Here is a 22910-nt window from a genome sequence, read left to right on the forward strand (position 1 = left end):
TTACAAGCGTTAAAAATCCACTGGTGCCCATTATGGAAAGCAATTGGTTACGCAGAGAAATGTTACTGCATTCAATCCAAGTCTGGAGAATAAATATCCATCCGGCATAACATGACTTTGAATAAAATCCAGTTACATGCAGCCTGTGCAATGAAAAAACCTGCCGTATAATTCAGCAATCAGCGGTACGCATCTCCCAAGTTCCCTTTTTCTGGTGCCTCCAATTGTATTTATTTAACAACTTAAAATAACCAGATGAGATCATTCATCCTGATTCAAGCTGGGGAGGGTTGCATAACAAATTGGAAATGCGGGATAATAAAAGTGTTGCTGTTTCCCCTTGAGTGAGATAACATTTGTAATTTTTCCCTCCTTCTTCTCCTTAGGAGTGGTGTCGAAAGATGTTTAAGATAAAACTAGCAGGCACTTCCGAATTGCACAGCCTACCCGTTGCAACCACTGTGTTTATCCAAGGGATAAATCACACGTGTCGCTGTCACTTCAAGGCAGCCATGTCCAGGATGCTATGATAATAGGAATGCAACTGCACTTAAAATAATACTATTTATATCTGGAGGTGAACATAGCCGTAGGCTTGCTAACGTCTTTGAAAGCCACTACTCAAGAACAATTCATATAGCTAGATTGCTAAGCGACTAGACTGATATTCTGGTATGCAAACCATTAATTTAAAAAGGACAATCCTGGAAAGGGGAAATTAAAAAAAAAATCTATATTCTGGTCAGCTGCCAATTTGATGTCAGGCTAAGATCAAGGACCTGGTTCTGGTGCACAAAGCCATAGACAGCTTGAGACAAGGACACCTGAATAATCATTTCACCCACTGACCACTAACATGCACATTTTTTCAAAGCAGTTTTTCTGACTAGGACACAGTTATCACCAATAAATGCATTTTAGGCCCACTTTGGCCTAGTATATACATTTTTGTATATGTTACTTGGCTGGAGAACCGCACCGTAAAATTCAGAATAGAGCAAATTAGGAAGGATGGCTGTAACTGGTTAACATGTTGTTTCAGAAAGTTTAGATTAGATAAACCTGCCTTTAAAGGTGAACCGAATCCCTATCTGTTGCTGGAAGACAGGGGGCTATTCTTTTGCGGATTGGTTGTTGCTCAGCAGTAGAGCACATGATTTGAATGCAAAAGTTCCCACATTCAATTCCTTACATCTCTAGGAAAGGATAGAGAAAAATTCTGTCTGAGAACCTCTGGAAAGCTGCTTCCAGTCAGTGTAGACAATTCACTGACCCCATATCAGGCAATTTCATATATCCCATGGAACTCATGTTCATAAATTCCACCGGAGGAGGGAGATGCATGATTCAGTCTTGGGTTTGGGATAGAGACACAACATCCCATGCAGGAAATCACTGTCATTGAAAAGTACCTGCCAAGCGGCTGTAATTTTTTAAAGTATACAACAGGGTTTGTTGATTTAATCTGGCATTTTCCTTAGCTTCGTTTAATTCATTAGTTTCAGTCACTTCACTTCAAGGAAAGGAGGATTATTTTCATGGCACTAATACTAGTAAGATAAGCTTTCTCATTTCTGTTAACTTTGCAATTTTGTTTAATGAAATTCCCCGCAGCTCTTCTGTCTCTAAGATCAGTTTCATTACATCGTCCACTTCTTTGTCTGATCTCATAAAGCTAAGGTTTGTAAAGTTGTCACAAGGGTTCGTTGCTCTTGCATTTATGCAGTCCAAGGCATACATTTATTGCAGCTACTGAATTAGTCAGGTTTTAAGGTGTAAACTGTAGGGCAGGGGTGGGGAACGTTTCTGAGCCCAAGGGCCACATTCCCTCCTGGGGAACATCCTGGGGGCCGCATACCCATAGTGGATGGAGCCAAGGGGGCAATATATAATAGAATCATAGAGTTGGAAGGGATCCTGAGGATCATCTAGTCCAACCCTCTGTAATACAGGAATATGCAGCTGCCCCACACAGGGATCGAACCTCCAATCTCATGACTCTTACCTTTGTACAGCAGGCTGCATTCTAGCCATGCACAAGTCAGAGATCTCTGCTCTCACTCCTGCACACAGACATCTCTCCACTGTCCATCCAGGCAAGCAAGAGGCACTGTCCCAGTTCAAGGATAGCTCAGCTGGTAGAGCGTAAGACCCTTAATCTGAGGGTTGTGGGTTCAAGCCCCATGTTGGGTGAAAGATTCCTGCATTACAGGGGGTGGACTAGATGATGCTAATGGTCCCTTCCAACTCTACAGTTCTATGATTCCAGCTAGGCAAAAGCAATTCAGGAAGTTGTGAAGCAGGCCCGGGGAGGGGTGTGGCCTGGAGAGAGGGTGTGGCCTGTTAGTATTATTCGGTAGTATTGGGGAGAGGGTGTGGCCCAGAGAGAGTCCCAGGGAACAGATAGAGAGGCCTGGGGGCAGTAGCGTAGAAAGGGGGAGCGGTGGGGGCGGGTCGCCCCGGGTTCCACTCTGGGGGGGTCTCCACTTGGGGCACCCCGCCCCGCCCCTCGCTCCGCCTGCGCACGCCGTACAGACATATGTGGTTCGTGTCGGCTGTCCCACGAGCGGCAGCTGTGTGTGAGCAGTGGCTGGTGGGGCTGCCGTGCACCAGCAGCAGTGCATCCTGCCTGCACATGTGCAGCATCCTGGCACATGCACATGCGCAGTCAGTATGCGCTGCTGGGCTGGCGCTGTGGCTCCCACGGCAACCTTACGAGCGGCAACGGAAAAGCAGCACGGACGGGGCAGCCTTACGCGCGCTGTTCATGCACAGCAGCCTTACGAGTTGCCGCTTGCTCGGTGTATTGTAAGGTTGCCGCGGAAGCAGCAGCGCCAGCCTGGACGGACTGCACATCGACCGTTCATCCTGACGCGTGCGTCGTGATGTCATGACACATGCGTGCTGTGAAGCGACACCTCGCCCCCAGGGGGCGCCTCCACGTTTGCTACCCTGGGCAGCTAAGTGGCACAGTTCGCCACTGCCTGGGGGTGGTTGTATTTGGCCACCATTCTTGAGATTCCTGCTCTACGGGTAAGGCTGACCCTCCCAAACACTGAAGGAGCAAAGCTGCTGCACATATTGTAGGTGCCAACGGCCAGCTGTGTTATTTCCAAGAGCCTGGGTTTCTCTATTTGCCTTTCCGGAGGCGGAACTGTCTTCTTTTTTCCCTCCCTCTCATCCAAACACACAGATCAAGGTCATTCATTTCTAACACAGAGCTTTCAAGAACTGGCTGATAAATCAACTCAAGCAACTTATTCGGCATTAAATTATCCCGCTTCCTAGTGGCTGCAAGGAGAGAGGCGAGCAGGAGTGATCTGCTGCCAACGTGAACTGCGGCAATAAATAAGCAAGGTGGCCAGTCTTCAAACCGAAGAGCCATGGGGGTTCAGTGCTCTTTCCCCTTTCCCTTTCCTCCATTTGTGGTTGCCCTACAAGGAGCTGGGGAGAAACACCCTCACAGTTTGGCCCTAAAATGGTATTTATCCTTGATTGTGATTTAAATACTGGTTACTAGTCACTGGTGTGACTTCTATTAAAAATTATACACAATTCTATTGTGTACTGACTTCACTGAAACTTACTCCTAAGTAAATGTGTAGCATTTATTATTATGTAGTTTAGAAATTATTTATTGTAACTGTTGAGTGGATTTCTGTTTAATTTTTATATGGTGATATTATTATACTATCCTAATGACTAATTATTATACTATCCTAATGACCCAGGTGGCGCTGTGGTTAAACCACAGAGCCTAGAGCTTGCTGATCAGAAGGTCGGCGGTTCGAATCCCTGTGACGGGGTGAGCTCCCGTTGCTTGGTCCCAGCTCCTGCCAACCTAGCAGTTCGAAAGCACGTCAAAATGCAAGTAGATAAATAGGAACCGCTACAGCGGGAAGGTAAACGGCGTTTCCATGTGCTGCTCTGGTTTGCCAGAAGCGGCTTTGTCATGCTGGCCACATGACCTGGAAGCTATACACCGGCTCCCTCGGCCAATAATGCGAGATGAGCGCGCAACCCCAGAGTCGGTCACGACTGGACCTAATGGTCAGGGGTCCCTTTACCCTTTACCTTTAATGACTGTAGATTCCTTATTTTAAAGCTGGGGAGGGAAGGATACAAAGAAATTATTATTATTATTATTATTATTATTATTATTATTATTATTATTATTATAGCAAGTTTGGTCATACTGTTTCCATGTGCGCTCCTAAGATTCCTGCTCCAAATTCATAGAATCACGAATTTATATGCTATATTCCGGCCTTTAATACAACAATTCACTTATCTTATTATGTCTATTTTCTGCTTGTTCTTTTTCCATGCAGTCATTGCTTGGTCTTCACATGTTGGGAACCCCTTCCTACCTTTAGAAACGAGAAGTATCCCTTTTTTAAGGATAAGAGGGCTTCACATTCTCCTGTTTTTTTTTCCAATCCCCATGCATAGAGCTCCTGAAGAAGTAGCCAACCCTTAATGTGGTCCCCAGACCAAAAATATATAGCTATTCCTGATGTATAGGACTGCTCAGGTCGGGATTTATGTATAGCCTAAGCTACAGAAGCTATTTCTTAGGGCCCCACTCTCTTGCGGGGCCCCAAAGAAATTAAGGGGGGGAACCTGGATACTGTGTACATTTCCAAAATATAAGATAAAAAAAACACAAATGAAATAAAACCTACATACGCAGTGTTTTGTGTGGTGTAGGCTCCTATGATGTAAGTCATGGGCCCCGCCTGCTAGCCTGCTCCCTAAAATATAAATAGTTTGCTCATTTCTATATATAGAGTACCTACATTCGGTTGCATGGCAACATGTGCAAATAGCTTTAGATACCTATGGGTAGGTCCATAAATTACCATACAGCATGTATTGAACACAAATATATATACACATGTTGTTGTTGTTTAGTCGTTTAGTCGTGTCCGACTCTTCGTGACCCCATGGACCATAGCACGCCAGGCACTCCTGTCTTCCACTGCCTCCCGCAGTTTGGTCAAACTCATGTTCGTAGCTTCGAGAACACTGTCCAACCATCTCGTCCTCTGTCGTCCCCTTCTCCTAGTGCCCTCCATCTTTCCCAACATCAAGTGCCCTCCATCTTTCCCAACATCAATATATACACATATATTCAACAAATGTTGACAAAGGACAGCTGGGCATATAAAGGGCCCCATTACCTTCAGTAGCTTAGGGCCTCATCAAACCTAAATCCGGCCCTGGAACTGCTGCTGTAATTTATAACACGCAAATGCCTACACACTTTTTTCTTTATTGGCTTACATGTTATGCCCCACTTTTCTTGCAACATGGAGCCAAAGGAGCCTACATGGGTTTCCTCAAGCAGTCACCACCTAGACACTGATCACACCCAGACCTGCTGAGCAGCAATCAAGTTCCTTCAGACCATATCCTGTGTATGCATACAACACACACAAAAATTTGGTCCAATGAAATAGGCACATACTGTTTGTTTACAGTGATGAAAAGCAAATGCTCACCATCAAAAAGCAAAGGGAGATAAGAAACACATTCACCAAAAATCTTTGGACCATGGAACAAATTACCTCTAAAGCTCTTCTGAACTTCTAATGCAATATCCAGGGCATTAAAGGGCAGTACTGGGTTGTTGGCAATTTGCAAAATTACTTCGCCTGTCAGCTGGAAGGAAAAAAGAAGAGAGAGAGAGGAAACAAATAAATGGAGATCAAATAAGTTTTAATTTGGTCTCTACAGCCACAGCAGGCGCCATAACTCTCCACCGGTTTGACTTCACATTCAAGGGTGCATTCTTCCATTGTCTTCCGAAACAGACAGATGCCAACAGTATTATACCTAAGTACAGTATTCACCATATGCTTCAATGCACACAATCAGGCCTCTTGTGCAAGCAGTCCTCTCCATTCATTTCAATGGCAGAAGTGGCATGGTATGAGCAAAATCATGTGTGTTTCACATAGCCCCCCCCCCCTCTATCAAAATGAACGTCTTGATTTATAAGATCTCTTACCTGCCCTTCACCATAAAACAATATATTATGCAATCATAAACACAGACGAAACTGTTCCAACCGAAACAGAGCAGTATATATTTGACAGAGGAGGAGGATCCCACAAAGCAAAATACCTTACCTGCCAAAGGGTAATGAGCATTTGCATCTTCAGAATATGGCAAAAGATGTACACACACAGTGGTATGGGGAGGGAGTTCCACAATTCATGGGCTGCCTTTTGAGGCCCCTATGCAGATCTTGACATCCCAGAGAGCACAGCAGATTACTCACGTTCACAGAGAATAATTGGATCAGGGGGAATGTCTGATTTAGAACAGTGGCCTTCAACTTGACCAGTTCCAGGATCCACCATTAATTCCAGCCTGATATACAGTATCACTTTCAATGTTCTCACTTATCATTTTTTTCAACCCAAACTATTTGCCTTTACTTATTGCCATTAGTGCTGTCAACCGTATGAAGGGTTTTGCCCTTGATTAATGTTCTGTCTTTTCACCGACTAGTCAATTAACTTTAAATGCATTTTGCATATTATCCAAAGGCACTGCAAGGTAAGGTATTTCACCGCTTAATAAACAAAAGCTCCACCACCCAACAATAGAAAGAATGGGGAGCATTAACATACGGGTGTGCTTTTTAATTATCATTCCATATTACATTACAGTAATACATTGGAACCACAATATAAAGAATATTGCATCAATAGTTGCTCTCACTGATTACAATGAGCTTCTGCCAATTAATCAACCACATGTAGTTGACTAATCTATCAACAAACTGATTTCACACAAACATCTGCCTTTCTTTTTCTCTTACCTTCCTTCTCTCATTCTTTCTTTCAACAATATAGTTCCTGCATCCTGCACAAGATGCAGCTTCTAGGGGAAGACCCACATATGAAGTTCAGGCGCCAGGTTAAAAAACAGGGGAGGTTTCCCAGGTCTTTTAAACTTGACTCATTATTTTATTAACTCCTGATTTTGGGGTTTTTGTATTTTATACCGTACTGTGTTATCTGCTTTAGGGTTCGGTTTTAATTCTCAGGTGTGCTACATTTGACATTATATACAAACAGACATTGCTTCATGAAGATAAGCTGCCTTGAAAAGTCTCTTGCAGCACAATCTTCTACCAGTCTACTCAGAAGAAAACCCTGTTGAGTTCAATGAGGCTCACTCATTGATGTTTGCTCTGATCTAGTGATAAAGAGCAGGTTTGTGTGAGGAAAACCCCAGAGGAAAAATAAATAAAATAAAGCTTAAAAGTGCAACCCATGCACTTTTTTACGGAGCAAACAGCAACCCACAGAAAAACCAAACTGCTGTTTGTTGCAATTCAGCTTTAAAGAGCAGGATCTCATTCATGGGGAAAGATCTGGGGCAAATTTGGAACTTTAAAGTTCAGACCTTTGCTTGGCCACAGCCCCATGTCAGTGATTTGAAGGCCACTTGAGGGGGACTTGAGGCTGTCCTGTGGATTGGCCAATAGTAGGCAGGCCTGGGCACGGGCATTCCCCAGGGGGCAGGACTTCCCGGCTGATGAGCATTGCTTGGTTCCGCCCCCCGGTTTTCCTTCCCTGGACCAACTAGCAGTTAGGCTTTGGCTAGAGGGGAGGTTGTAGCCTTTGCCTGCTCCTCCAGATGTTTTGGGACTACAACTCCCACCATCCCTAGCTAACAGGACCAGTGGTCAGGGATGATGGGAATTGTAGTCTCAAAAGATCTGGAGAGCCAAGTTTGCCTATGCCTGGTTAAGAATATACTGTTAAAGGGATCTGTGAGGTGTTGCATCTGTCCCATGCCCCGGTGGGGGCTAGGGCCATAGAACTCCTCCAGCGGGGACCCTTCAGGGTGTACCCCTATTTGATGTAGGTCATAGGCCATAGTGTGGTTTACCCTTAGATGCACTCCCAACGGACATGCTGGAGTTAAATAAATAAATGGCTTCACCCAATGCCTATGCCCAAACCTCACATCTGTAACCAATAAAGTTGTGGCCTATTTGAACCCCAAAACTCTATGAGCTGTTGTCTGGTCTGGTTATTTCATTACGTAGGGAGCGACTGGGTCATGGGGCCTTGGCACGCAAATTACTCTGCACTATCTGATATTTGAGAAAGAACAATTGTTGACACCCAGAAAAGATGTTGTTGGAATATTATCAAACATCCAGGATTTCTGGAGACGGGAAAGGAAAGGAAAGATATCCCAGCAGGATATCTTAAAAGCCTGCAAAGAAATTTGGGGCAAGACGCATCCATAGTACATGGAGACAGAGAGCACACTATAGATCAGCTTGAAACCCACTTCCAAGCAGGGGCAAGATCTGAAGCTGTAAAGATTTCTACCTAAAGGGGAGAAAATGCCAGGGAGGCTGCTGTGAAAAAGAGCTGTCATCTTCTGTGAAGGAAGAACAAGGAGGTGAAAGGAAGCTCTGCAGAAGAACAAAGTTAATGATATCCCAAGGGACCAAGAAAGAAACTGGAAAGTTAAATTAGATTTTTTTTTAAAAAAAAAATATCCATGGGGGGGGGGGGTAGCTAGGGATGGAAGAAGATATTTTTCTGTTCCAGATTGTATCCATTGCATGCAGTACTCTTCCCATTCCACTGCAGTTCACCTTCTGCCAAAAACCACTCTGTCCAATGTGGCAAAATTTTGTCCCTTGAATAAGTTGCATATTTTTATTATTTAAATCACACCAGTTACATTGTCATTGTGTTATTCCACCTCATGCATTTCAATGCAAAAGGAAACTCATTTGTTGAGACATTGGGAAGAAAGAGGGGGGAAGAGGTGGACAGGGAGGGAGGGTGGGTGTTGAGCTTCTTTCACGTGATCGACCGCTTGTGCCAGACCCCGATACAAAGCCCGAGCCCTGCCATTTGCTCTCGAACCCGAACCAAAAGCGCCGGCACACAAAAAAATCCACACACCCCCAACCAAATAAAGGAGCTGTCCATACCTATACCAGCACCCATACAGAGCCCGGGCCACCGCTCCCGAGCCCAAACCTGAACTTGAGCCACCCGCACGAATATTTTCTTATAACCCCCCCCCCCCGATATATAGATATAGCTGTATCAGACACGTACCATCTCTATTGCCTTTCTGGTGCTTATTGAAAACCTTCCTTTTTCAACAAGATGGAGCAAGCTTGCTTTCCGCAGGCTAGGACCCGAACCAATGGTTTCAAGTTGCAAGAAAGGAGATTCCGACTAAGCATCAGGAATAACTTTCTGACAGTAAGAGCTCTTTGGCAGTGGAACGGTCTCCCTCGGGAGATTGTGGGCTCTCCTTCCTTGGAGATTTTAAAAGCATCTATTGGGTGGCCATCTATCATAGATGGCTTAATTGAGATTCCTGCATTGCAGGGGGTTGGACTAGATGACCCTCGGGGTATTTTCCAACTCTACAATTCTATGATTCATAAATGGAATGAAATAAATAAATAAAAGTAACTTGGGGGGGAGGAAGAGTTGGCTCCCAACAGTTAAATTTAGAAGTGATGAAATAAAAAGGTAGCTGCGGGGGGGTGGGGAGAGAACCTTATCAGTAAAGCAATTTACAAATCTTGTGATCTCCCTCCCTCTCTGTCTTTCCTTTTGCATTATGTCACAGGCAGTTTATATGTGTGTTAATGGGGTAATCATAGAGTTTATTAAATCACGTATGTGGAACGTTAACCTGGAGAAATCAATCATGGGGAGGAAAGCTTGGAGCATTGATTTTGAGCAGGGTGAGTAATAACTTTGCAGAAACGTGCATCAAGCCCGCATAATGCAGCAAGACAGAAAAGGCCACTGATTTCTTATTTATGGTCTTATATTTGGCCATGCCATCCTAGGAGCACAGCACTGAACATACATGCAAAATAGACACAGCGCTCCAAAGACAACCCTTTGAAACACAGCCTAAACTTAAAAAATAAATAAATGTATGATTTCCAATTTTATTTCAATCATTTTACAATCATTTTAACATTTCGAAACTCAACTTCCTTCCTCCTCTTTTTGCGGTTCCTTAAATTTATTTTTATATTTTCTGCATATTCCAAATTACATGGCCTGAACTTAATGTCCTAATCATTGAGCATAATGGCTTGAATCCAAAGAGATACTTTAGGTCCATCCAAGAACTTCAACACACACATTGAGATTATCAAGTCTTCCACTTTGAAAAACAGACAACCACCATGTGATAGGACCAAACTATTTCTGGACATTTTCAAGGTATCCAAAGAGGTCAATGGAAGGTTTTTGGGGGGATCCATGAATATGGGTCCAAAAATGATTTTTCCAGAGCAGTAAAATAAATTGCATGCAAAATGTTGTGTTTAGGTGTGCCCCCCCCCGGGAGGTAAGTGGTCCATAGCTTTCCCCTTTTACACTTTAAAATACAGTAGTTTCTCAGGCTCATCACATTTCCTGGAGCAACATATTTCCATAGACACGCCAGGAAATGTCACATTTCCTAGGAAGTCCATGGGAACGTGTGGCAGAAATAGGGCTGATAAACTAAAGAGAGTGGTGAAACTCACATTAAAGTGAAAAGAGAAAAAGGAAGGAAGGAAGGAAGGAAGGAAGGAAGGAAGGAAGGAAGGAAGGAAGGAAGGAAGGAAGGAAGGAAGGTCTGGTTAAGTTTACATTAACATTTTAACTGAACTGAAAAAAAAATAAACATTATCCCACCTTAACTTGGGACAATGCCCCAAGCCACAAATGTTTGGGGAAATTACTCATGAAACAATGAAAGCTGCAGAAACTCCCTGTTTTCTTGGGGGTGTGGGATGAAAGGAGTGAATGTTTACCACTTTGGATTTTTAAGCGAAAACTAGCAATTTCGCTAGTTTGCTCCCAGTACATAAATAGTGTGAATATGCACTTCAGTTCTGTTTGCTGCCATTATTTTCCCTGACTGTACTGTTTCCCCTGCTTTCTGGATTGGTCCCATGGGCAACCCCACCCAATCACACAGTAAAGAGGGTTACTTGGCCATTAAGATTCAGGTACGTCATGATGAGGGCAAGTGAGGGCAATGCAAAACAGTTTCCTGCTAAGTTTGAGGAAACAGCCAAAATATACAGGAATTTTTGGGACTGCCCGAAATGTCTGTGAAAAATGGTACTCTGTACACATTGTACACATTTCCTCAAGCTTTCTATAATGCTATATAACCTTCCAGTTTCACATTTCTTCTTTGACACTATTGACACTCAAAGGTTAAGTAGTAGGATGTATTTCTGTGTTTAAACAAACAGCTCAACAAACATCTAATCTGACAGGATACATTTTGGGTCAGCAGAGGGCTCTCTGAGAGAAGACTAGAGTAATTCAAAAGCTGCTACGGATGAAGTAGAGCATAATAATTCACAAAAGATATAGCTGTTTCTATACAAGGTAGGATTAATCATTTCAATAAATGCTACAAATACGATGTGTATTTCTCTAAAAGGAAAGCACTTCATATATTTTATTCATGCTTTGGGAAATATTGATCGGGAAATAGATGCATTAATGAAAAAGGAGTGCCCTGTATTTTTAAGTGGGACTGAAGATCAACAAAAAGGTTAGATATTGGCATGTATAGAAAGTCATGCACCAAATTCAGAAACTTCCTTGTCTATCAGATTGGCCTTCAGCAACAAGGGATCACTGCAAGATGTACTCTTTATCTGAAGAGTATCTGAAGAAGTGTGCATGCACACGAAAGCTCATACTAATGACAAACTTACTTGGTCTCTAAGGTGCTACTGGAAGGATTTTTTATTATTTTTTGTTTCGACTACGTCAGACCAACACGGCTAACTACCTGTAACTCTTTAACTTTATTTATCAGAAATTCAAAAACACATTAGGCAGGAGAAAACCCCACTAAAAACCTCTCTTTTCAACTACCTCTGTCGAGCCTCTAGTGGTTTTGGACTGGAATTATTCCTGACTCTGGTGAACTGGAACATATCAAAAACAGTTTGGATTCCCTTCACATTATAAAGGCCTGACTAGGAGAGCCATGATTTCACTGAATACTACAGCTGAGAACAATGCCACACACATATGGGCTCCTCATTCAGACCATCCACTGAACACAGAATAAAGCTAATGGTCTTTGACTTGGGAACAGGACCAGCACAGCAGCTTGTCATGCCTTGCCCTAACCTGGTGCCAGACATAAAGTTCTTGGAGGATGGACGAGAAACTCTGTAGGTTGAGGATCTTGGAGAGCAGGCAGGGTCTCCTGGAACCAGCTCTGAGGAACTCCTTGAGGGGCCTTCTAGTGGAAGATCAGCTAAAGAACCCATGGAGCTGTCAGAGGATGGGGTGAAACCTCTCCTCATTCCAAAGGCTTAGGTCTAGGCCAGGCATCCCCAAACTTCGGCCCTCCAGATGTTTTGGACTACAATTCCCATCTCCCCCGACCACTGGTCCTGTTAGCTAGGGATCATGGGAGTTGTAGGCCAAAACATCTGGAGGGCTGCAGTTTGGGGATGCCTGGTCTAGGCCAAAGAGTATTGACACAGCATGTATCTATGGACCAAGTATCAACACACAACTCATAAGTAAGCAACCCCTTGGAATCCTTTACTACCTAGCTGGGGCTAGGATATGGTCTGGAGAGGTCTCCAAACCTTCCAGTTACTATAAACAACATCTCCATCTCCTTGTTCTTTGCTCCTGTGTATAGTTTCTCCTCCCTGCTATACACCAAAGGTTGATGGGCATTACCATTCAAATGGGATGGGTGTGCCCTGTCATATGCTTGATTATGTGGGGTGGGGCTTACCTGACCCCCCCTTATTGAAGTTGGCACCCCATTTCCTGACCTTGTTGCTGGATCACGCCTGGGACCTAGACATTGGCTTTGAGACAATAGTGCACCTTGAACCCTGTTCTCTTGCACGAGTGTTTTGGTCAAAGGCTTTTACCTCCTTGGACTGCGACTCCAGCCCCTTGGACCACAACACAGCCCTGTGCCCACTCCAGCTCTTCCATAAATGTGTGAAGGCACTTCTGAAAGGAGCTAGTACATGGAGGTGATTTTGAAATGTGGTCTAAAACCAGGCATTCTTCCACGCAATGTTTGTGCCAAAGGGATCTCTATATCATTTTGTCCACCCAACTCTAGAGCCATGTATTCTTGGTTACTATGTGCAGCCCTCAGAGTGACAGCTATAGAATAATATTTTTTAAACTCTAGCAATTATGCATAATCTTCTTCCCACAAATCAGGGTGTCATGGTTGTAAGGCAAATGACATTTTTGAATTCCTGCTTATGCATGATCTGTAGCAGACTTAAGGAGGAGAAATAGGGGAAAACAGGATCAAGCCTTTCTCTCTCTCTCTATATATATAATCACAATTTGTTTGTGATTCATATATATATATATATATATATATATATATATATATATATATATATGGTAAAGGTACCCCTGGCCGTTAGGTCCAGTTGCGGCGCTCATATCACTCTATAGGCTGAGGGAGCTGGTGTTTGTCAGCAGACAGTTTTTCCGGGTCATGTGGCGAAACCAGAGCAGTGCACAGAAACACCGTTTACCTTCCCACCGGAGTAGTACCTATTTATCTATTTGCACTTTGACGTGATTTTGAACTGCTAGGTTGGCAGGAGCTGGAACCAAACAAGGGGAGCTCACCCCGTCACGGGGATTCGAACTGCCGACCTTCTGATCGGCAAGCCCTAGGCTCTGTGCTTTAGACCACAGCGCCACACGCGTCCCATATATATATATATATATATATATATCGTTATAAAAAGTCATAATTGAGGAATGATGGATTAGCTGAGCAGGTACATGAGATATGCTCGGCAGTGCAAACTGAATACTTGAAACATGCTGAAAATGGAAGTTCGAAAATAAATATAATAAAATGACATGTTGTGTATAAGCATAGTACATTTTTGTATGTGTGCTGTAGCTTTCATTGTAAAAAATCTAATTCATCACAATACTTAATAGATGTCTCTATATATTTGATAATGGATTTCATTATGGTATGTTCACAGTTGGGGTTTGTGTATCCTCAAGAGTCAAAAAATGAGGTGTCTGTTATCTTGGTTGCAAATAGGAAAAGGGAGAATCAAATTCTCCAACCACAACTTATTGGATCACCTAAGGGAGCCCTCCTATTGGCTTAAAGCAATTATTAGTTCATGTATTACTCATGCAGTAAGGAATAAATCTAGGTTCTGAGAACACACAAATCTGGTATCATGTGAGTACTGTCACGAATGAGCCAGACATTTGCAAATGCAAACAGATGCACAGTTTGTTTGTGATTCATCTATCTGGTGCAGTGTATGAATGATCCCGAGGCCTAAGGCACCCTGTCAACCAGGCAAAGGAAATCATGAGGTGAAATATCTACATTGGAATACAAGCACTACCCTTTCTACCCAGTCCATGACAGTAGTAGTCAGCAGAAATATAAAATCCCCAGTGTTGGTTTTCAGTGGTAACTACATGCTGTTTCCAATGGTAACTACATAGGTGAAACCAAGCATTCTTTGAAAATATGAGACATAATCGGATGGGGAATTTTTTTTTTGTGGACAAGAAAAACTTGACACCAGGGGGGCAAGCATTTCTCTCAACATGACTGCTTCTCCTCTGACCTCTTGATCCTTGTCCTTTCAAAGATGGACTTGGGAATTACAGTTCCTGGCCTTGGCAAAGACAATGGAGATACTGGTTTCTCGGGTCAATATACATTCTAACCTCTTGCTTTTTTTAATGGATGCTCTGTGTTTTTAAGTGCTGAATATGTCAGTCACGGTTAGACTGCAAAAAAACAACAGCTCCCAACCAGTGCATGTGAATAACTTCTTTTTGGTTACTTTCTAAAACAACACATCATGTCTAGAAGAGGAAGAATCATAGAATCATAGTTGGAAGAGACCACAAGGGCCATTCAGTCCAACCCCCTGCCAAGCAGGAAACACCATCAAAGCATTCTTGACATATGCCTGTCAAGCCTCTGCTTAAAGACCTCCAAAGAAGGAGACTCCACCACGCTCCTTGGCAGCAAATTCCACTGCCGAACACCTCTTACTGTCAGGAAGTTCTTCCTAATGTTTAGGTGGAATCTTCTTTCTTGTAGTTTGACTCCATTGCTCCGTGTCTGCTTTTCTGGAGCAGCAGAAAACAATCTTTCTCCATCCTCCATATGACATCCTCTCATATATTTGAACATGGCTATCATATCACCCCTTAACCTTCTCTTCTCCAGGCTAAACATACCCAGCTCCCTAAGCCGGTCCTCATAAGGCATCGTTTCCAGGCCTTTGACCATTTTGGTTGCCCTCTTCTGGACACGTTCCAGCTTGTCAGTATCCTTCTTGAACTGTGGTGCCCAGAACTGGACACAGTATTCCAGGTGAGGTCTGACCAGAGCAGAATACAGTGGTACTATTACTTCCCTAGATCTAGATGCTATACTCCTATTGATGCAGCCCAGAATTGCATTGGTTTTTTTAGCTGCTGCATCACACTGCAGCAGCATTCCCTCCCCTCCATTTGACGCTTCCTCTGCACCTAACATAGGAATGTAAGCTCTTCTGAGCAGGGACCTGCCCTCCTATACCACGTAAAAGTGTTGTGCACACAGGGCTGTCTTTAGCATATGCGCCGCCGGGGTGCAAAGATCTGCCCAGCGCCCCCAAATTTAGTGCTGCCCATGTCTACACCCAAGATATACTTTTCCGTGGTTGCAGGCGAGGCCATGGCGGCGGCGGCAGTGTCGTCACCATCCTGCTCTTCCAAGTCTCCCTGCCATCGCCCCTCAAGAACCGGGCACCCGAGCTCCGCAAAGGTGCACAGCTTCACACATCTAGGCATTTTTTAAAGCTCCCCAGGAGGAGGAAGGAGAAGAAGAGGGACACAGCAGCCACGCCGACGGCGGGCGAGAGAGCAACACCTCTCCATGCAGAGCGGGACTCTGTGGAGGAGAAAGTGGCCAGGGTGGAGGCGGCAGAGGCGGCCAGCTTTGAATATCAGCTTGATCAAAATTATTTATTATTTCATAACAGGTAGGTACCCTATGCTCTCCTACAAATGTACCTTGAGCTAGTTTGGAGATTCTAGCAGGGGAGCGCAGCTATCGTATACCCTTGACCGAAGAATGGTACGCTCCTTCTATCTGGGATGGTTGTCCTCTTCCACCGAGCGCACAACTTCGGGAGGGACACACATGGAGCGGTGAGAGAAGGAGGGGACACCCGCCTAGCGAGCCAGATAGCCGAATCAACCCTGGCGATCAATGGGGTGACAGATGTCGCAGCGAATCTTTTAGCAGAAGTATGAAGGGCACAAAAAAAGACCAAAAGGAAAGGTTGAAAGTATAAGTATGCAATTGAACAAGGTAATATAGATCAGCATATAGGAAAGGCTGGAAGTCACAAATGGTGAAGGGGTGTGTGGGAAACGGGGGTATGTCATTAATCTTGTCTTAACTGTTTGTCTTATTTTAAGTTGTTCTTTACTTTATTATCATTTAATATTATGATTTAACATTTTCATCATTCTTAACCTCAGTTGTGTTATGTTATGTTAAGTTTTCAGTTATATTAGGTTATTCACACTATTTATATTATTTATGTATGTGTTTATGTATGTTTTTCTTTTCTTTTCTTTTTCTTTCATTTTTTATGTATGTTTTTAATGAAGATATCAATAAAGTCATTTAAAAAAAAATTAAAAAAAATTAAAAAAAAATCTACCCAAAAAGGCTCACGACAAAATAGTCCGAAATAGTTGGACTCTAATCCTAATCAAACATAAACTTGTCTTCCTTCCCCTCTTCAAATATAGAGGCTTCCCCACATCTGCACAATGGAGAGCCAATATTCTCAAGGAAATCAACTTAGCCATTAGAATCCTCGTCTCAGCAGAAAATATTATCAACATAACAGCTAGATAGTTAAGAGCTTAGACGGCTTCAGCGGTGGGCACCCAGCACCTCCCAGAATTTGATGCCCGGGTGCCCCACACCTCTTGCACCCCTGGGTAAAGGCGGCCCTGTGTGCACACCAATGGTGCTTTGCAGATAAACACACCACTGAACTCAGCAGGAAGGGGTCATAGTTCCGTGGAAGAACCTGGGCTTTGCATACAGGTGGTCCCAGGCTCAGTTGCCAGCATCTCAAGGTAGGACTGCAGAGAGACTCTTGGCTGAATGAAACACTGCTGCCAGACAGTGTAGGCATTACTGAGCAAGATGGACCAAGTAATCTGACTTGGAAGAAGGCAACATCCTATGCTCTTGCATCTTCCTGACAATTGCCCTGTTAAGCAGCCTAACTGTGTGCAAGATTGCAGCCTTTGTGATCAGATTGCTGCCTTCTGCAAGAGGCTATGCAAAAGCAGTGTTTTACTTAGCCTGAATTAATATATTCTGAGGCAGGCCACCTATCAATAATATATTATATCCCCTTGAAAGAATGGCTATATTGTAGGATACGCTCCAAGCAATGAAAACTTAAGCTCCTTTTAATTGTCAATCTTACCATCATTAAACACGTTCATGGAAAGAGTTTTTTTTTTGTTTTAACTCCCAGTGCTTCCCACCAAAATGAAAGTGCTAATGCAAAGAAGAACTCTTTGATCTTGAAATAAAAGTTTCATTTCAGGTGAAATTATGGAAATGTGGAAATATTAAGTTCCATTGTTAGAATTAAAAAGAAGTAAAACTGAAATGAGAAAGAACTAGGGCTATAATTCAGAGGACAGAGGTCGTGGATTCTATGATTTTCTGCTCTCAGTGCCAATGCCTAGGAAGGGAGATCTGTGCTTGGAAACCCCATTCCAGGCAGTCTGGATGAACCAACACTGGTATTTCCCTGCTGTTGGAGCTCTGATGGCAGGCAGGGCAGAAAGGAGGCATGGTGGGTATGGATCCTGTTCTTCCAACATGCTCCTGGAACACAGGCTGCGGGGCTAGAACAGTTTTTGAACTACAATTCCCATCATCCCTGACCACCGGTCCTGCTAGCTAGGGATGATGGGAGTTGTAGTCCGAAAACAGCTGGAGATCCAAGTTTGGGAAACACTGGGCTAGAATATAGAAATGAAAACAATAGCTGCCATCCCCTCATCTTTCCTACTGGTGAGATCCCAGCAGGGTTTTGGTTTTGGCCATTTTTCCATCTCCCCAGACCTGGTAAGATTGATCTGCATGCCAGTTGCACATGCCCTGCAAAACAATGACCCATCTCTGCATTATAGCACATAGCCTTTGATCCTATTACCTGGCAGCAGGTCCTCCGCAATGGCCAAACTGCAGGACCACGGATAAAAACACGGTTAATGAATTTTTTGTGCATGGATGTACAATCATTTCTGCAAGTTGTATGGGCCACTAACTGTATGAGAAGCCTTCTCCATGGGGATTCCACTTGATTTTCCTTGTGGATGTTTTTGTGTGAGCTGCTTCTGCTAAGGAGCTCTGGGTTGCAGCCCAAGAAATTAGCTGGAGACCTGCAGCCAAAGAATTGACTGCCTACTTCACATTTGCATTCGGCATTCTGCTGCCCTGTGACTTTTTGTTTTGTTTGCCCTTCTCATTCGGCTTCTTGACCCACCATCCTCCTTCATCCCCTGCCAAAGATTTCACTCTTCTGAATCAACATGTTAAAGAAATTTCATTCCTGCCCCTCTCAATGCACTCCTTCCCACGAACAATCCAGAGCCCCAGCTGTGTGTAGGAATCCTATCAGGCTTCTCCTCATCTCTTCCTTCTTTGTTCTCAGCACTCCCTACACACAAGTAGCCATGGAAGAGGTATTCAATTCAATTTGCATTTAAAGGGAAATCTACAAAATCTGCAGTTTTTGAAACAATATATGAACTGAAACAGAGAGATGCTTCAAAATTAAGACTTATCCGAATTTTGCAATGCAGTTCTCCACCAAGTAATATTCAGAAAAATGCATATGTTGTGGTAAAATGTGCTTGATAATGCATATATTACTGAAGAGAATGTACAAAAGGTGCATATTAGGGGGGGGGAGTGTATATTATCCAAAACTGCATATGGAAATACATCTGTGATAAATACATTTGTAATAGGTAAAGGTAAAGGGACCCCTGACCATTAGGTCCAGTCGTGACCGACTCTGGGGTTGCGGCGCTCATCTCGCTTTACTGGCTGAGGGAGCTGGCGTACAGCTTCCGGGTCATGTGGCCAGCATGACAAAGCCACTTCTGGCAAACCAGAGCAGCACATGGAAACGTCGTTTACCTTCCTGCCAGAGCAGTACCTATTTATCTACTTGCACTTTGACGGAACTGCTAGGTGGGCAGGAGCTGGGACCAAGCAATGTGAGCTCACCCCGTCGCAGGGATTCGAACTGCCGTCCGTCTGATCGGCAAGCCCTAGGCTCTGTGGTTTAACCCACAGCGCCACCCGCGTCCTGTACATTTGTAATAAAGCCACACTAACATGCTGGCATTTTTTTGTGAAGACTGAACCTGATGCCTTTAGACAAGTGATGGCCAATCCTCCAGCTGTTTTGGGACTACAATTCCCATCATCCCTGACCGCTGGTCCTGTTAGCTAGTGATGATGGGAGCTGTAGTTCCAAAACAGCTGGAGGGCCAAGTTTGGCCATCACTGCTTTAGACCACTGCTTTAGAATATGCTCTATCCTAGGGATGTCCAAAAGGTCCATCACAATCTAGATCCTCAGGAGGTTTTGGTAGATTGCGGTCAATCACTGGGTCCCTTTCCTTAGCCCTGTACCCCTAAAAATGGGGCTTTCCTCCTCCCTAAAAAAAGCTCAACAACTTTAACCTGAACTCCCCAAAAATGGGGGTAGATCACTGCCAGTTTTTAATTCTGTAAGTAGATTGCAGTCTCATGGGAGTTGCCCACCCCTGCAACCCCAAACATTTTTTCTTCCTAGATGCCCAGAGATCATTGCTTCATATATCAGGAAACATATTGTGCACAAGGTCGTCATGCAGGGGGATTCTGCCTGTAGTGCAATCTCTTTACAGACACTGCTGTGGTGCTACTGCTCACAGCAGTCTCTGGAAGCAGTACAAGACTTAAAGGGTTAAGTAAAGAGGTAAGAAACCAGGGAGCTAAGAAAGAGCTAGAGACAAGAACAAAAGATAAACAATTAAAGGGTTTAAAGCAATTCACAGTACCACCTGCACATGTAGCAGCCTGGACATGCAAAATCTGCAAAAATAAAAATAAAAATGCACAGAGTCAGTATGCAATTAGCTTTTGGACACATATTCCTCTTCTTCTGTCTCTTTTACTGCCATCACACATATTTGGCCAAATGGCTTCTGGGGTTTTCTTGCATATGCATGTCAGCAGTGAAATGAGCATATGCCCAGCTATTTTGAAACGGTGCTGTCCCACACGGTGAAAATATGGTTCACTTAAATCCAAGCTACATATTGGCACCAAATAGCAGCTTCCCTCTTGCAGCTCTGGGGTAACGGTATGGGTGGAAAGGGCTAACTATCCCCCCCCCCGGCTAAAATGCTCCCATCCACCTGCTTAAAAACACAGAGATGTCCTATGTGACACCATTTAATGTCATAGAATCATAGAGTTGTAGACTTGGAAGGGACCCCAGGGGTCATATGCAATGCAGGAATCTCAGCTAAAGCATCCATGACAGATAGCCATCCAACAGCTGCTTAAAAATCCCCAAGGAAGGAAAGTCCACAACCCCCCAAGGGAGACTGTCAAAGAGCTCTTACTGTCAGAAAGTTCATAGTCGGAATCTCCTTTATCGTAACTTGAAGCCATGGGTTCAAGTCCTACCCTCCAGAGCAGGAGAAAACAAGCTGGTTCCCTCTTCCATGTGCCAGCCCTTGAGGTATTTGAAGATGGATATCATATCTCCTCTCAGTCTCCTCTAAACATACCTAGCTCCTTCAACCGTTCCTCATAAGGCTTGCTTTCCAGACCCTTGATCATCTTGGTTGCCCTCCTCTGCACAAGTTCCAGCTTACCAACATACTTCTTAAATTGTGGGGTGCCCAGAATTGGACACAGTATTCCAGGTGTGGTTTGACCAAGGCAGACTAGAGTAGGACTATTGCAGTACACTTCTGTTGATTGTGGTCTGTTATAATATGAGAAGTGTCAATATGGCAGTGCAGCTGAACTCCATGCGTTAGACAGAAGTGTGATGGGATTGCAGGGGCATCAACACTCCCACCCCACATCACCATGGGGCCCACCATCTGCACAGTCAGCCAGCATCTGAAGGGACTCAATTTGTGATGCAGGCACACAGATCTCCTACATTTGTGTAGGGCGGGGGGCATGATTAAGCAGAATCCCTCTTTGCATTGGAGAGCTCTGGCCATGAACATGTCTATGCACAGGCTCCTTTAGACACCAGCCACATGTGCAAATGTGCAAACATGAGAAGAGCTGCTGGATCAGGGTAATGGCCCATCTAGTCCAGGATCCCGATCTCACAGTAGCCAACTACGGTAGATGCCTCTGTGGGGTGTTGGGAGTCATTGGACCGCATGTAAGATAAACATTCTGGGCATGATTCAGCTTCATGCTTGCCAAAGAGGTTCTCTCATTGTCCTCCCCAACAGTTGAAATCTCTCTCTCTCTCTCTCTCTCTCTCTCTGGTAAGCCTCATATGTGAGGGAGCAGTCGCAGTCTGCATCACATCCTTATGAGGCCAATGTTTTGACTAGGAGCTGGAATAAAACTTAAGAACTAAACGTTCCAAAAAAAATAAAAAAAAATAAAGTTTCGTGTCATATAATCTGGCTCAGCACAGCTTTTGAAGCAATTGGTGAGAGACAGAATGAAGATCTATCTACACATTCAGGAAAATGATGCGGGGCATTCCTCCCAGGTCTGTATCATTTCAGAGCGCTGATAAGAGATTGCATATTTGAATACTAACCACTTCAAAAAGGTCTGTGCCAATGGAAAGCAGCCTGCCAGGCATAAAGGTTCATTTTAAAAGCTGGCTCACAGGCAGCAGCACCCAAATTTTCTTTGGAAAAAAAAGGCTTTAATTGCTGTCGTACACTGCATTGATATTTGGTTAATTTTAGAGGTCTATAAATATTTCAAACACATAAATAATGGACAAAATAATGTTTAAAAGCGAAACTTACAAGTGTTTGTTTTTTAATGTGCAGAAAGGTTTCATACAGAACAGTCCTAAGGATGGTCTGGTTAATATGCATGGTTGATTGCTCTAGAAATCATAGAATTGTAGAGTTGGAAGGGACACCAAGGGTCATCTAGTCTAATCCCCTGCAATGAAGGAATCTCAACAGAGATCATACATGGCAGCCACCTAACCTCTGCTTAAAAACCTCCAAGGAAGGAGAGTCCATCACTTTTCATGGGAGTCTGTTCCACCGTTGAACAGCTCTTACAGTCAGAAATTATGTTTAGTTGGAATCTCCTTTCTTGTAACCCACAAGGATAATTCAAGAAGAAGACCACTTTCCCCCCTCCTGTGGTTTCCAGCAACTGATACTCAGAAGTATAGTTTCCTTGAACTGTGGAAGCAGAGCATAGCCATCCTGGCTTCTCTCAAAACACACATTTCTCGACACATTCTCATATGCTTAGGCTGCTGGGAACTACATTATAAGTTTCCATGCAAACATTAGTCCAACTGGTGCAGATCAAATTGAATCGAATTCCTCATACATCTCTAGCTAAAATGCACACCATGTATCCTGTCTGTGTAATGAGAGTTCTACCTCTGCAGGCTTCCAATAGTGACAGCGAGTGGGGTTAGAGAGAAATAGTACAATATATTCTTTTCTCTCGAATTATTTTATTAGTTTTCATCCGTAATGCCATGATTTAATCTATTTCCAGAACTGCAAAGAACAGAAAATGGAGAAGGAGAGTTTATTAAA

General features: G+C 43.7%; 1 protein-coding gene across 5 annotated transcripts in view; it reads right to left on the reverse strand.

Moving 5' to 3' along the window:
* NAALADL2 (N-acetylated alpha-linked acidic dipeptidase like 2) overlaps positions 1-22910 on the reverse strand; it is a 798353-nt gene that overhangs the window by 43247 nt on the left and 732196 nt on the right. For 4 of the 5 annotated variants that reach the window (XM_035134128.2, XM_035134127.2, XM_035134132.2 and 1 more), the window contains one exon: positions 5571-5664. In XM_035134128.2, the coding sequence (XP_034990019.2) occupies positions 5571-5664 (94 nt within the window). Of the gene's footprint in view, positions 1-3878; positions 4371-5570; positions 5665-22910 lie in introns of those variants that run through there. The other variant, XM_035134134.2, reaches the window with a different exon arrangement.

The sequence above is a fragment of the Zootoca vivipara genome, chromosome 5, assembly GCF_963506605.1.
Source record: "Zootoca vivipara chromosome 5, rZooViv1.1, whole genome shotgun sequence".
Lineage (NCBI taxonomy): Eukaryota > Metazoa > Chordata > Lepidosauria > Squamata > Lacertidae > Zootoca > Zootoca vivipara.